General features: G+C 30.1%; 1 protein-coding gene across 1 annotated transcript; it reads right to left on the reverse strand.

Moving 5' to 3' along the window:
• Positions 1–8239: 8239 nt before the first annotated feature.
• LOC114165088 (suppressor of disruption of TFIIS-like) lies at positions 8240–11461 on the reverse strand. Its single transcript, XM_028049742.2, has 9 exons — positions 11306–11461; positions 10487–10558; positions 10326–10391; positions 10134–10231; positions 10003–10040; positions 9794–9881; positions 9348–9686; positions 8770–8835; positions 8240–8638 (listed from the first exon to the last, which is right to left on the reverse strand). The coding sequence occupies exons 2-9, from the start codon at positions 10548–10550 to the stop codon at positions 8486–8488; spliced, it is 912 nt and encodes a 303-aa protein (XP_027905543.2). The 5' UTR covers positions 10551–10558; positions 11306–11461; the 3' UTR covers positions 8240–8485.
• Positions 11462–17271: the final 5810 nt, after the last annotated feature.

Consider the following 17271-nt stretch of genomic DNA (forward strand, 5'->3'; position numbering starts at 1 on the left):
TTACCATTTGTTAATTAGCATGTTACTTTGTCTTAGAGGCACAATTGTTTAACTAATGATCATAGCATGTATTTTTGGAAAACTAAGTTATTTTATAATTTAAAATAATGTTATACAATATTTTTTGTTAAATGTCATAACACTTATTTCATTAATATAAAATAAATACTATACGATAATTTAGGCAATTTTTATTTTGTATTTTAAAACTATTTAGCAAAATAGTGATATAAATAAATCTCTTAATCTTTATATTTTATTTATTCCATAAATAAAATAATTATAACTTAATTTATAAATTATTGATGAAATGTATGAGTTCAAGAATTTTTGGTGGACCTAGTTAAGAATTCAAATAGATAGTGGAATAGAGAGAAAAATACTTTTACGAGGTTTCTTCTTGTATCTCCAAGATTTCTTCTGCACTCCCAAATAATTTTTGAATTCTAAAAATATTCTTTGATCATTTGATCAGAGTAATGTAGATTTTACTTCGTAAGTTGCTTTCAGATGTCGACACTTCTGATAAAGGATGTTTTTGGATGTAGACATTCGGTAAAGGTTGTAGACTTCTGAATGTCAAAAAATATATACCGAAAGTCGACATCCGATAATATAAAAATATATGTTTTTCAATATTTGGAAGTCCACAACTTTTATCGGATGTCATCCAGTGATGTCCTGTCTACATCCGAAAGCAACTTTGGAGGTGAGATCTATGTTACTTAGTCAAATGGTCAAAGGATATTTTAGGAATTTGAAAAGTTTTTGCGGGTGCAAAAGAAATCTTGGAGGTGCAGGAAGAAATCCCTTACTTTTAAGGCTTTTACTTCTTTCTACACACTAATATTTTTCTTCTTACACTCCTCCTTCTACGGAAAACATTTTCAAGAAGCTTTTTTAAAGTGTTGGGAGGAATTGCCTACTTTTAAATATGCATAACAATGAAAAGTAAGAATGAACACTTAAACCTAGAAGAAGATTTATGTTGAAGATGACCTAAAAGAATTTATGGATGACTTTGAAAAGAGAAAAAAAAAACATAGCAAAAGATCATTTGGTATGGCTTAGAGTGTTAAGGGTAGTTATTTTCTTTGCTATTTTCAATATCCATTTTGTTGTAACTAAATCTCTCTTTTTTAGTTAAACCTTCATATGTTTATATGGCTAGTTATGAATTGGTATGAACTTGATAAGTTCAAATCAATCTAAATGGTCAATTTAGATCAATTCACTAAATGCAAATCAGCCACTCTATTCGAGGATTTGACTTTTGATATCGAGAATCAATTCAATGTATCCAATTAAATAATATATTCTTTGTAGCTCATTTTCATAAATTCATTTTTTATCACTTATATTTTGACAAAAACATCAAATAAGAATTGTATTTTGATTAAGAAACTATATGACAATATACTGTTTGTAGCACCCATACAGTTTAATATGTCGTTAAATATGTTTTTGTCTTTTAATTTTTATTCAATATTTAAATTAGTTCCTATCGAAAATTTTGATCTAATATAGTTCTCTATCTTTATAAATGCGTTGATTTAGTCTTTTCAACCAAATTTTGTTAATAAATTTCAAATGTGTTTTATGATAGCATTTATTTGACACATCTCCATTTCAGTGTTAATTAAAATGCTATTGTAAAACATATATTAAATGTAAAATAAATTCAAAGGACTAGATTTCGAAAATTGGAAATTAAATTTGTTGAAAGTTCAACGAGCATAAACATACGTAACCCTTTAATATATATATATATATATATATATATATATATATATATATATATATATATATATAGATAAAGAATTAACATTAACGGTTACAGAATTAAATTCAAGCAAACGAAATCGTGTCAAAAAATCCTTGAAGTCAAGATCCAAAAATAAATTTATTTACAAAAAATAATTATAAGCAACTTCAAACAGGGGTGGCGTAAGTGCAGGGGTTGCCCTTTTGGCTATGGAGGTGGCGCAATGGTAGATGAAGAAACGCGGAGAAAAGATACAAAGTGGGTGCTTTTATATATTATAATTATAAACTAAAAAAAGTTAATGTGTACATTTTAACTATAAGTTTAATAAAATATATAATTTAAACATTTAAAAAAATTATTTTAATAAATAATACTTACATAAAAATAATTTATCATTAATATATGAAAACAAAAATGTTTTTAGCTATATTTCTCAAAGAAGAAATTATCGCTAATAATAATATTATTATATATCAAAAGTTACTTTTGAAAAGAAAGGAAGCATAACAGTCAAAGAAAATTAGTCTTGAATATAACTACGTATGAATTTAAAAGATTCTCAATTTATATAACTTCCACGGAATGCATTCTCCACAAAGTAGTTTCCTATTACTGTGTTAAAGAGACTTTGACCATTGATTTGTTATTGTTTAACTTTTCTAATAGGATACAAATTAATTAATAATGAAGTAAAATTTATATTAATAGCCATTCTGACATTTTATTATATATAAAGTGAAGAAATAAAAGATCCCAAATGTATTAGTATTTTAAAATGTAAAGATATATTTCATAATAACTTACTTTGTTGCACATAAAATATTTTCTGTAGTCATAACATGGGAGTTAATTATTTTTTGAAATTGAAAATTTGTTATTTTATTTTCATGTTTATATGAGTTTTAGATTCAAAAATTGAAAGATTTTATAAGAGAACCTCGCAAGATGAAGTATCATTAGAAAAATATTAAAATTATTTTTATCATATTAAAGTTTTGTAAATTCGCTTCGAATTCTTTCCAATATTTTTTGTCCTTTCAATATTTGAAATATGTTACGTTTAGTCTTCTAAGCATTATCTAAAGTACTTTTTTCCCAACATTTTCTAAACTGTTTAAAAGAAACAAAGGAGTGCTTTTGAAAATTAGTGGACAAAAGACCAAAAAAGTTGAATGGAACTAAAACTAAATTTAACATGATACATAAATTTACCCTTTTTCTAAAGTAATAAGTTACAACTATGATAAAGCAAACGAATTACATTTACACATTAAAATATTAATTGTTTCATTCAACTCATGTTTTTTAAGTTAGTAATATTTTGTTAGGTAAAGTGTTACTTAATTATCATAAATATTAACATATCTCATTTTTAGTATAATAAAAAAAATTACAGTATTAATACAAAATTTTTAATTTTATTCAATGATAATTAAGATAATTTTTTAATAATTATTAAATATATTCATTAAAGAAAAAAATAGTATTAATATATAATTTGTAAGCCCCTTTTTTTTTCCTAAGTGTATGGACCTGACCTTTTTGTAGGCCTAAGGTCAGCCACCAGGGGACCCCAATACTCTGTCCAGCCCCCTCACAATATCACTTTACTCTTTCAGAAAAAGAAACCAGCTTCTGTTCCCTCCCTTCATCTCTTGTAAGTGCTTTGTTAGGGCACCATACTCGTTCAGCTCCGAGCTAGCAAAGACCATTTCTCCTTCAAGTAAGTTGAACCTTAAGGTTTTGAATCTGTTTTCCTCATCTTTTCACCGTTTAAGTGTGTTGGTCTGGTTAGGGTTTAGTCTCATACCCTGGTTGGTCTTCGTTCTATGTTTCAGCTCACTGCTCTAGCCCTTGGAGCTGAAGTACTCCTTAGTTGCGGGTCTGTTGCGTTTGTTAGCATCTAAGTGAGGTAAGGGAAGCTAGATTTACCAGTTCAAGGTCATTTTGGTGTGTTTTTGGTTTGTTCCATGTTTATAAGCTTGAGTAGCATGTTTAATCGAATAAAGCTGGGTTGTATGCATTGTTGGATGTTGGTTTGAATTGTTTCTCTGCTGCATGTGTGCTAACAGTGGTGAGAACTGTCATTCTCGCCTAAGCGAGCCTGTCTCGCCTAGGCGAGAGTATCAGAAGCTCGCCCTGGTTCTGCTTGAGCATCTCGCTCAAGCAAAGAGTTATTGTTTTGAGCGACGCATTATCTTGCTCAGGCGAGAATGGCCCACCTAAGCGAGTCCTCGAGGAAAACCCGATGTTCTCTGCTTGCGTCCTCGTCCAGGCGAGATGTTTGGTTTTGGGCGAGTGGTGGTCTCGCTCAGGCGAGGCTCGCCTAAGCGAGGGATCGCAGAAGGACCACTGTTGCAGGACTTTCTCAGGCGACAACGCCTAGCTTAAGCGAGACAGATGTTGTGGCTTAAGCGAAGGCTTTTAGCCTAAGTGAGAATGAGGCAGAAATGATCTTGGTTCCTTGAATTTATTTATGATTTGGCTGTATGTATTAAATATGCTTGGTTGTTTGATCTGCATGTACTGGAAGTAGTATGTTTGACATGAGCTATGGCATGGAATTGTGGAATGATGGTTTGGTGAAATGAGAATTGAATGTATGAAATGAAAGTGGTGGTTGCAATATATGAAACATGAATTTGGTGTGTGATAGGCGTAATTCCATGAGTCTTGTGGGGGGACCTCATGGTGGTGTGTAGTGTATATGTTAAGATATGGATTCAAGTAAGGACCGCATCCCGAAACTCTAATGGGTCAGTGAGTCTCAGGTAGAGCAAACTGACCTAAGTGGTAACAGTGGCGGGAGGCCCTAGTCTCTGGCAGGATAATGGCCTTAGACGCTTAAAGGCTAACCTTGTGTGTGGTAGGGTGAAACCCATTGGCAATGGCTCTGCAGAGCAGTAGAGGCCACCACAAGTACTAGCGTCTAGTGAATCCGATCTTAGTATATTTATCCGGATAATTGAGTCATAGTGTCCTGTTTGTTTGCTATAACATGATTCTTTATGCCTACTGTGTTGCATGCTTGGACTGTTTAAGTACTTGTCTGTTATACCATGATAAAATTTATATTACACTAGCTTACCCTTGCATTTTTGTATATGTTCCTGTTATGTTTTCTCTTTTGCGATGATCACCCTTGGTGGGAGCAGATGGGGGAAATCCTGGAAATAGGCCTGGTGGTAGCAGTGGTGCAGCTTAGTGGATTTGTATGTGTGACTCTCAGGAGCAGTTCTATGGCCCTAGTGCCTTTTTGATAGGTTATATATTTTTTTCATATATGGGTTATGGTTATGGTTATTGAGAGATTGTGGTTCCATATGGTTATAGGACATTAGTCTTACACATATAAGATCTTAGACACCACTTTTACACTAAAACCTTAAGGCAATGTTGTTATGGGTCTTTATTCTTATATAATGTTTAACTTTGTCTATTCTATCCAATGTGGAACTTTTTTTGACTCACACTTGGACTATTCCCAACATCTCCCCTCAAGGGTGAGTCCCTTGTTTTTTTTCTTTTTTCATATGATATATTTTCCCTTCAGGTGTATGAGTGACCCCTTTTTGGTTATGGTTATGCGGTCAGTCACTTAGGTGACCCCTTTTTTGTTATGGTTATGGTTATACGGTCAGTCACTCCGAACCATCGGCTCTGATACCCTTTTTTGACTCACACTTGGACTATTCCCAATACTTTTTGCAATTCAAAGCTCTTGAGGAGCGTTGTCTTTTTGTAAAACTGTCAACTTCCTTTGAGTGTGTTTATGGCATGGTGGTATGCCCAAATTTACTTTCACAGTATAGTCTTGGATGACTGTAATAGTTACCTTCCTTATATTCTATGTTCATCTGATTGCTTCTCATTATTATAATTATGCAATATTTTATTGAGTAGATTATTCTATTTAAATGGGATGTCACATAATTAACTTTAACAAAACCATTCTACCATTCGTTTTTTACTTTATAAATTTAAAATTAAATTAAATTTTATATTAATGTTAATATTTTTTTAATAAAAACATGATAATTATTAAAGATCACGTCTTCAATTACTTCAAATAGAACAAATAAAATTGAAGTTGTTATAATATAATTTCTTTTATTATATTACAAATAAAATATGTCAATATTTATTCTACTAAATTAATTATTTATCTATTTTGGTAATAAAAATAGTTTAATATGTTTTTACATTAATAGTTTCAATCTTTTACCTTTTGTTTCTCTTTGGGTTGAATTAATTATTGTTTTCCTTGATGGGGACAAGAAGTTATGGTTTAAGATTAAAAACTGTGCACTTTAAACATATGTTAAGTCTTTGTATGAGTCAAACCCACTTTACTTCGAAGTTAGTTTTATATAAAAAATATAGAGCATGACAATAATGTGGAATTTGACCATTTCACAGCTTTGCTTTATGATTGCTATCATCCAATTGCCTCACAGTTCACGTGAAATGTAAAATATTCACCATTCACACTTTATTTAATTGGGTTCAACAACCATAATTTATTTCAAACATGTATTATATAGTATAAATAATTGAGTTTTACCACCTTTCCTTATCTCCCAAATTTAAAGAATTATATAATAAAGTTTAGACCGATGAGTTTTTCGAGAAAATTATTAGATAGACTTGTGTGTTATTAGACATTAACGTAAAAAACTATCTTCACTTTCGATCTAAAATCTAAAAACAAAAACTCATGAGTTTTCATTCGTTTACGGTGTTAAACTTTATCTTTTTTTTTACTTGTGTGAGACTTAAACTCATTTAAATTTTTCAATTAGAATTAGTAAGTTATTTTTTTATAATCTTATAAGGGTTAAATATGTTTTAGTCCTTAAATTTTGATATGAAATTAGAATTCATCTTTATTCCAAATTTTGATATAATTTGGTATCCAAACTTAAAAAATGGATATATGTAGTCCTCGTGACTTAACTACGTTAAATTTTATTAACGTGTTGAACAATATTTTGGATGTTTGAGTTGTTTACATTATTTGACATGTCTTAATTCAAATGTTAACCTAAAACGCCGTTTAGCACGTAACAAAATTAATATAATTGAATTGAAATACGTATATTTATTAATTTTTAAAATTTAGAAGCAAAATTTTTCAAAATTTGGATAAAGTCGAATTTCAATTTCAAGTCCAAATTTAACGACTATATTAATTTCTAGTATTGAGAAAACCAAACTTTTTGCTATTGTGGATCAAACTTGGAATGGTAATAATTGACGCTTGCTTAATTCTATACAAAATGTTTCTGAAATTGAAGATTTTACAAAATTTTAGTATTTCTTACCAATAAAATAGTCTTAGCTCGGTTTTGGAAGAATGTGAGATTCTAAGTCAAGAAGCTACATTGTCTCTTGTCAATCTCATACATTTTTTTTGTTCCTTGGGATGATTTGATTTGGAATAAAGTTATTTCTCCAATTAAAACTTTAGTTTTGTGGAAACTTTTACACGATAGATTGTCCACTCATATTGATTTTCAAGAAAAAAAGAACCACTCTTTGTTTTATGTGTAATATTTGTGCTAATTGAGATAAGACTCTTAGAACACATTTTCTTCGAATGTTCTTTGGTCACTAAATTGTGAGTATGACTACAATTTGTGGAAATGAAGTTTGAGAGGTAGATAGTGGAAGTGCATTCAAATATGTGGAAAAATGTATTTTAAAGTTTCACACATTTATGGAGAAGAGAATAAATGTGTGGATACCTAATTTTGGGATTGGAAATAAACAATTTTTTTTACTTGGTTTAATGTTTTGTCTCATTTATTTAGTTTAGATTTACTTGGTTGTTTTGTTCTTTGGAAGTATTAGTTGATTTTTGTACGAGTTCGGTTTGATATCTCCTTTCTATGACATTTGCATACCTGAGTATTTTTATTTTCAATTTTATCTTAGTTAAATTTTTTTTATTTGATATATATTTTTTAATTAATTAAATTTCTTTTGTTAAGTTCATAATTATAGTGTTACTATGGTGATACTTGTTGTGATACTTGATATTCATAACGTATATTGACTCCATTAAGAGATTAATTTTATCAAAGAACATATATTAATTTAGTTAATAATATATTTGTTTATGGGCAAGTTAATAACATATTATTATTTAGTATTTGAGGAAGTTTTTTCTTGCCCTTTTTAAAATAAAATAAAGAATATTCAAAATAATAAAATGAAATTAAAAAAAGTTATGAAAAAAAAAACTACTAAACTTAAAATTTAATAATTTCCTTGGATGGAATTTTTTCTTTTTCACAATGTTTGATATCTTATTTTATACCAATTTTATTGTTTATTTTGCCACACCCTCTTTAACAATAATCATAATGTAAGAAAGGGAAATTATGATCTAAATCTTGAGGAAATTTTGGTGAATGAGGAAGACAATTAGTTATAGATGCTTAACATAGTAAGGCCAAAAAGAAGCACTTATTTTAATGACTAATTTATTGCAATCTTACAAAGCATCTACATCAACTACAACTACTACATCTCAAGTTGGGGAATTCCCATTTCTTTCTCTCTTTTGTTTTTTTTTTTTTTTTCTTTGGTTGGTGGTGGGATTTCAATTGATTAAATGAACAATATTGAAGGAAAAGGGACATAATTTGATGGACATATTAATATTATTAATAATAATAATATTATTATTATTTATAATAATAATAATAAATCTCAAGCTGTGACAGATGTTTCCACAGCTAGTTTTCCAGGGTATGCAACTTCTGATTTGATATCAGTTTCCCATAGTTCTGGCACAGCTTCCTTAAGGTTGTGAATGCTTTCCAAAGCATAATCTGCACCTTTGCATCTCTGTGATGTACCAACCTGTATATGTAGCAATCAATGAGTATCTATAGAATCAAATTATGCAGAGTTTATCTACACTGAAATGCAACCAATAATAGCTTCTGGAAGCAACTCAGTTTCTGCTACATGACAAATTTCCAATGACTTACCAGCACAGTGTGAAGCCCCACACGTTTTCCAGCTTGTATGTTACGGGTACTGTCCTCAAAGAACAACTGATATAAGAACACAACAAACAAAGATTAAGCCAAGCAGCAAAGAACAACATTTTAAGTCTCTCTACTTACTTTGTTTAGTTTATTAAACCAGAAAGAATAAACTGTCCTTAATTGACTGAGGTGACAAAGGTTAATCTGATGTGACATTTTTCACAATTTATTATGTGTTCTAAGTGGAATAAATTGATGTCATAAACCACAAGAAGACCAAGACCAGGAATAAGACGAATTTGGATTCTCTATTAGGTTTTCTGATCTGTTTATCTGTTGTTGTGTTTTTAAAATATATGGATGGATACTCATTTTGATGTTTTAAAATATATTAAAAAGATTTTTAAAATACCAATATAATATCAGTGTATTGTTAATGTTCATAAGACAATACAAAGAAAAACCAGGTAGAGAATCTGGACAGGACCAAGATCAAGACCATTTTATTGATTAAGTTAAAACCTTTTAAAAGTATATTTTAGCTTGAGATCATGAAGGTTAAAGGGTGAATTTCTTACTGTTCTTTGAGGTTTGAGGTTGGCTATGTTGAGGGCCAATTCAATGGCATTTTCTGATGGTTTGCAGATAATTGGTGTCTTTGGCAAGACTGAAGAGGGGTTGGGCTTGGCAAAATGTTCTATGATGTCAAAGATTTGAGAAGTGGCTGAAGCATTACTACTAGTGGTTGGATTGGTTGACCTTGAACCAATAAACTCAATGTCATCTTCATCATCAGAAACAGTGCTCTTGTGGATTGGATTAAGGGTCTCAAAGCATATGATTCCTTCAAAGCAGCCTTCTAATCCAAGCCTGTTAAGGGCCTTAGCAGCATGGACTTTGTCTGCATTTGTGAAGATCTATTCACAAAAACAAGAGAAGCAATAAATGTCACATTAGATATTATGCATGCACCATTCTGTATGACCTATTTCACTGCTTCAATATTGGTCATAGAACAACTTACAAGTTTCCTATAGGGTAGGCTCAGCAAGAGGTTCCTCAGAACTGGGTCTGGTTTTAGGTTCTCATAAGGCAATCTCCCATGAACAAAACTGCAAGCAGTGATTAAGAAACCAATGTCACACCATTTCAAAATAAACACAAGTTTTGAAAGAAAAAACACTTTTTTATGAGCTTGAAAGTGATGGGGGTAAGAGAAAAAGGGTAAGTTACCTATGATATTCATCATAGTCAAAGTCATATCCAATTGCCTGAATAGAAAATGAAACAAAAACAATTATGGGGTGTCTAGTGTTTCAAGAGTTTAATAATGGAAACAAACCAATGATGATGAGGAAACATACCCTTAGACCAGCCATAGTTGTTCCATAGTTCTTGTAAAGGAGGTTGGACAAGTCATCAATTTTGCTTGGGTGTATGCCAAGCTTCTCAACCATGTAGTCTGTGATCAATGATACACCACTCATATGAGTACAAATTGCAGAGTTATTTCTGAGAATGCTGTGACATAATAAGCGTATGGCACAGTGGCTTACCTTTAATATTTTTGAGACATGCTTCTGCAAGACCAGATTTGAGGGGATACAAAGTATCATCTAAATCTGCAGAAGAATCTCATAGTTATAACACAGCACACATGAATAAGGAGATTAAATTTGGTATGTTAAAGTTGTTCTGATAGCAACACAAGGCTCACCAAAAAGAAGGCAATCATATTTTGGTCTCTGAGCCTGGTGTCTGAAACGGTCTTCAAACTCCATTTCAAAGCCTTAAACATAGATCAGAAAAAAAGTGTGTAAGTTCCATGAAAACTTTATTTGAACCAATCAAAATTTATAGAACAATTCATTTTGATTCTCATGGCTTTATGGAACCACAAATAGGTGCTTTTTTTACTCTGATTAGCATCAAAAGTGGTTAAAGTGTCCATAAGGGGAGACAAATAAGGGCCAATCCAAACCATTTAGGATAAGGCTTTGTGAAGTTTCTGAGTGGACAATCCACAACCAGTGGAATGGATTGAATTAACAAAAGAAGCAGTGAAACTGTGCCAACTTAAAGAAAACTTGCTTTAAATTATAAAACTTAAAAGCAACACAAGAAATGGACTTGTGTGAAAGGGAACACACCCATCAAAAAAACCTTGGAACAGAGTTCATGTGACAGAGCAAAGCACTTCCAAAAGCGAATAAACTTTTGAAAGCATAAAATCTGCTCATTCAACAAACTTCCATGATCCAGCTGAAAAGACATCTCTTTACAGCAATGCATATTTTGTAAAATCATCACATAAATTTCAAAATAACAGATTTAATTTAAGGTTGTTCTTTGTTCCAAAATCCGGTTCCATGCTGGTAAATTTCAGGGCCAAACATCAAAATCATGATCATGGTACTAACGAAGACATGGGTGAATGAAAATCAAAAGGGTAATAATGATTGAGGGCAATGGTGCAGAAAAAAAAAACCAAAATAAAATGCTTTGCATGAAAGAAAAGGTGAAGCCTTTAGCTTACCAAAGAGGGTATAATGAATGATGGGAAATGAAAAAGAAGAAGAAGAAGCAAAGTTTGAAGAGAATGCAAAGTTGTTGAAGGAAGCAAGAGGGAGAAGGGGGAGAAAGAAGAGAGGGAAGAGTTGGTTTATATAGAGAAGGGTTGCTTCTGTGGCAGGGTGTGTGAATAAAATAGTGCATTATTTCTCAACAATTACGTTTAATATTGAAATTAGATGACCAATGGAACATGTACAATGAATATTAAAATTTTCAGTTCTCCAAGAAAGTGACAACTAATATAATTGGTTAAGGTTTTTTCCTTCTTTTTATTTGGTGTTTTGTTTTTGACTGAATTTAAGAACCAAAATCTGATTTTTCCTTTAACTTTGCTTCTGCATTACCAATTAATAAAGCACAAAAGGGGAATGTGCCAGCTGCATCACCACCAAATAGAGGTGGAGGCTCATGCTAGTTGTCACCTTAGATAACAAACAACACTCTTCTTTCCCATTTTTTTGGTACAAAATCATTTACCTTCATTTTCCTAGCTAATCATATGCACATTTTAAACATGATTTATATACAAATTAACTACTCTATGTTTTTTTTTAATATAGCTTCTCCATAAACCAAATAGCTATATTTTTTTAATGTTTATAAATCAATAACACATTTTCATTATAACGAGAAATAATGTTTTCATATTCTATCATTCATTCGAAAATCCACTTTTAAAGACATAACAGTAAGTTAAATATATTTTCTAATCACAAAATTAATATAAGAAACTGTGTTTCTTTTCTAAACTAAATTATACGTATTTCATCCATGTAATGTGACGAGAAGAATGTTTTACACGAATAGAAAAACGAAATATTGCATAGTAATTTAAGATCGAGAAACATATTAAACCATATAATAATTAAAAAGAAAATAACTTGTATTTGTAGAAAGGGTAAAAGACCTATAAAAAAATATTAACATAAAATGCATATAAAAATTTATGAAATGTCAAAATATTAATCCATCCCTGATAAATAATATTCTCTTCTCTAATTATATTGAGGAGATTATAATCTCGTCTTTATTAATAACTTCCACTTGATAATTAATTTAATTGTAGTTTAGACACTTGAGTTGTCATGTTATAGTTTTATCATGTCTAAACTTTTCTTGTTCACATATCAATACAGAAATTTAAAATTCACAAACTACTCTCTCATTTTAAACGTTTACCAAATGAGTAATTTATATGGAGAAATTAACAAAATTGTCGATACCTTTCTTGAATAGAGAGTGGAAAATAGTAACCCTTGTTCTTCTTATTGCATCAAGTGATCCAAATCCCATTAATTTAGTTCCAAAATTTTAAATTTAGACCATTGCGATTGAAAAAATTGTGAATTTTCACATAAAAAAAAATGCAAATACCAATGATGTCATTATAAATAATAATAGTGATTGCGATACAGGTGTAAAGATTTTGAAAGTTTTAATAATGCTCTCCTAATTATGGTGAGACAATGATGTTTAAAATGTTGCCTAAGTCATCACTTTTGCTCTTCTTTTTTAGCTTCTTTTTTGCTTCCCACAATGACCAAGTCCTAATATTTTTTCATTCAAAACCTCATTAATGCAAAAATTAATTTTATTTTTGTGAGACTTCATATCTTTTGCTTAAAATCCATCAAGACTCCAAGTAACCAAATTTTGAGCTTGTCATAATAATATGTTTAAATTTATTACAATTTTAAAGTCTAATCTTCATAAAAGCTATTAAAATTCCTTTTTTCCTACAACATTCTTGAATGATTCCTCACTCTACATTTAAAAGAAAAACGTCAAAAGCAATAAATTTAAGGACAAAAAATTTTTGGAAGGAAGACTAACCTAATCCTACTCTTGTCCCTAAAAAATTGAGCCACCCCACCTTGATGGAATGTTCATGAATCATGAATTTATATTTGAATTTTTTTTTTTAAAGTGAAGAAATTTTGATATTGATGAATCATCACCAACTTTATACATGATCAATATTTACTTTTAATACAAAATTTGTGTACTTATATTTAATTTATTTCACTCAACCCAACTATGTTTTATTTTTCTCAATTTAGCATTATTTAAAACTAATAAGTTTCCCAATCTTGCTTATTGTACCTCTCTTGTACACAAGTTCTTAATATAATTGAACATTTCTGAAAGAAGGGACACGTGGATTTGTTGGAAAACAATCAAGACACCTAGCCCATGGTATTGAGTTGTCCCACAAATCTCATCCCACCTTGTTCATGCATCATATCTTTTTTTCTTTTTCATTTATCCATTTACATGTACTTAAAATTTAATAGTTATGCATAGTTAGTGTAAATTTTATATGATCTTTAGATAATTATTATAAGAAAAATGTAATATTGTCTATGGGTTTATATTTCATTGTATAAAAAAGTTCAAACTAAACAAAAGAAACTTAATTATAATGAATTTTACTTGTATATTCCATAGGGTCGTTCAAAAGTGTTTTTTTGATAAAAAAAATTAGTTTTTACTTGTGTATAGAATTAATTTTAACTTACTAAAACACTTTCATTTCTTTTATTTTTTTGGTGCAAGTCGTGAATATAATTATTTATAAATTCTCCATGTGTAATTTTCCTAAGAAAATTTGACAATCTCAAAAGTGATATGAGGATAACTTAGCCGCATGAATTTCAAGGAGGAAAAGGAAAATGTTGGTACTATTGTGCCCACACTAAAATCAACGTAAGCTATGCTTGAAGTTCCTTTTTATAATGCTTTTCAACTTTTGTTTTTTTGGGTTACAAGTGCTTTTCAAGTCCACCATATATAAAGGAAGGAAAAGAGAACGCAAAAAAATGTTGCACTTCTCATCAACTTCTGTCCACAAATTCCTTGGCTTAGCACAATCACCACACACACCTTCAACATCCCATGCTTCAATTTTTCAATATCAATTGCGGCCATGATCTCATGAATTATGGTTCATGGAAAAATATGAAAATTATTTTATTATGAAAACATTTATGTTTATATTATTTTGTTTTATTATTAAAATTAATTTTGTTTATATGTGTATATTTATTTTTCGAATTCAAGTCAGTTGAGATAACAATGTTATTTTAATGGACTTAAAATTATGCCGGAGATCCTACATCGACTAACAAAACGAGTTTATAGTATATAAGTGAATGTAAATATTACTTTAGAAGTTGGTTTTATGAGGTAGAATTAGACTTAAAGTCTACTCCTTAACATGGTATATCAATACAGAGTTACAGTCTATCTTAACGAAATTTGTTTTTTTGGTTTATTGTGCCACCCACTATCAGAAGATTTTTTTTCTTGGGTGTAACGTATCATCCACTATTGGATCACTATCGGACCACCTATCAGTGTCTAGTCCAATGCTTGAGATGTTTATGCCTCGACGTGAGGAGGGTGTGTTGGACATCTCACATCGACTAGTGATAAGACGAGTTTACAGTATATTAGTGGGGAGAAAACCTCACCTTACAAGCTTGTTTTTGGGTTAAGTTAGTCCAGTGCTTAACATGGTATCAAAGCCATGAGTTAGAGCATATCTTAGCGAAATTTGTTATTTGCTCGACCTATTATGCCACCTACTACCGAGAGATTTGTTGTTTGTTGGGCCTAACGTGTCACGCGTTATCTATCGGACCACCATTACTATGTAATCTCACGATCGAGATGTATATGTCACAATAGCGTGAAGGGAGGGGGGGAGGGGTTGGAGATCCCTCATCAAACCAAAGATAAAGTGAGTTTAGTATATAAGTGGGTTAGAAGCCAATTTTGTAAGGTTAATTAAAGTCCACTTCTTTACAAATTGGAACATTGATGCCATCCGTGGAAAACGTAAATGAGGTTTCAATAGTGAAATCTCATTTCTTTTAGACTTTGACTATGAGATTTGTTTCGATATATCCAATAATTTTATAATGCTCAGGAGTTGTGATAAAAAATAATTTAAATATATTTTTCTCTTTTAATCTTCTAAAACATCTTTTAAAAATAAATAAGAGTTTCAAATTTAAAAATGAATAATATATAGATAACTACGTAATAAAGCTATAGATCGAATCTTAATATCCTAAAAAATTACAAAAAATAAACTGAATGTGACACATTAAAATAAAAATAAAAAGGTTCAATTGACATAAAAAAAAATTCAGTCAATCTTCCTAAAAGAACTTTCCACCCATTGGATCTAATTACTTAGTGTCCCTAAAAACAGAAGTTACTGAATGTGAGAAGTGGAAGCCACCTGTGCAGATGACAAGGTGGGAAGAAACAACAATCCTAAACTAGAATAATCTTTTCATCTAATCATATATTAAATTACTTACCCTTTTGCGTGTACAACTCCTACTTGGCTAAAATTGTGTTGCAAACCAAGAAATGACAAAACCAAGTCGCATACAGCTCAGTGTATGATGAACATTACTACCCTCACAGATTTGGGGCACTGAACTTTGTTAAAGGCTTTTCCTTCACCAAAAGTTTCGGCTATCAGATTAATCATCACCACCTATTTTCTTCTTTTTCTAGATTCAAACCAAAATCTACTACTATACCAAAAGTTCGTATCGATTAAAAATAATACAATTTTAAAATACAAATCGATTTTATAAGATTAACTTAATCTTAATGTCTACTTCTTAATATATCACTTAATTTCGTTCGGTTTTCAAGAATAAAACAACCATCACATCTTTTATGGTAAAATATTCTGAGGCATGGTAATGATCATTGGTCACCTCGCCCCATATATAATATGATTTTTTGGTTTGTAAACTCTCTTTTGATCTTTCTAGGAAACACACCAAGTCAATAAGAGGCTTTATCACTTGTTTTAATTGTTGTTATTTTAATGTGATCTTTTACATCATGCCCAATGTTCTTCAACAGCACTCAATTTATTTATCTTAGATGAAGTTAAAATATTCATTCTTGTTTTCTTCCAAAGATCTTAGGCATGTGTTTGGTTAGTGAGGAGGAAACTCACACTAGAGTTTCATTATGAGAATATTTTTCATTTCTCTAACAATACTAGGAAATCGTGTAATATATTGAAAGTTCTACAATAAAATAAAATAAAATGAATGACCTATGAAAACCTTATATAGTATATATTGAACTTTAAGAAGGTCACGATAGATCTCTTTTATATATAGGCAACTTATATTTTAGAAATAATTAATTTCTACGGTTACTATTATTTTTTCAATAACAATATCATAATCGATGGTTTATTTTGGTGTTTGGTTCAAACATAAATAAACATGTTCGAATTGATGAGTTCAAACAGAAAAGTATTTTGAAATAAATAAGACAAATATATTTATTACTATAGAAATTCGTGATAAAATCTAACTCATACTTAAATATATTTTATATAAACAACTAGTATTTTAGAATTGATTTATTTCAATAAAAAATTTCCCACATTTTAAATATAAGAAGTTCTACGTCTTCAAATTTACTCTTCCTAGTTTGAACTTCTTTAATTTTTCTATACACGTAACATTGAGATCTTGTTCTAAGAAAAATCTCAACCACATTATTTCTTCTTGTTCTTATCCATTTATATCGCACATAGCAAGGTTTTTGTGAAAAAATGTTTTCAGTGTTATTTCATCTTTTTTATTAACGAAATAAAATTTTGGTAGTTCTACATCATAATTTGTAATGGTTCTCATTATTAAATTGAGAGAAAGACAAAGAAAGTATTATACAGGGAAAAGATTCCAACTACATGATCCACAAATTTATTTAAGAAACGGTGTATAGAGATCCACAAATTTAGATTTTATTGAGGTGTATCTTTCTAGAATTTACATGAAACTCTGCATAATAAAAAAAAAATTATTTTTTATTAAAATGGCGAAATGGTTAAATGTCTTGTATCTTTCATTTTCATGAATTGTATTATCTTTTGGAGTG

This window comes from Vigna unguiculata, chromosome 10 (assembly GCF_037176805.1).
Source record: "Vigna unguiculata cultivar grain cowpea cultivar isolate G323 ecotype 2 chromosome 10, ASM3717680v1, whole genome shotgun sequence".
Lineage (NCBI taxonomy): Eukaryota > Viridiplantae > Streptophyta > Magnoliopsida > Fabales > Fabaceae > Vigna > Vigna unguiculata.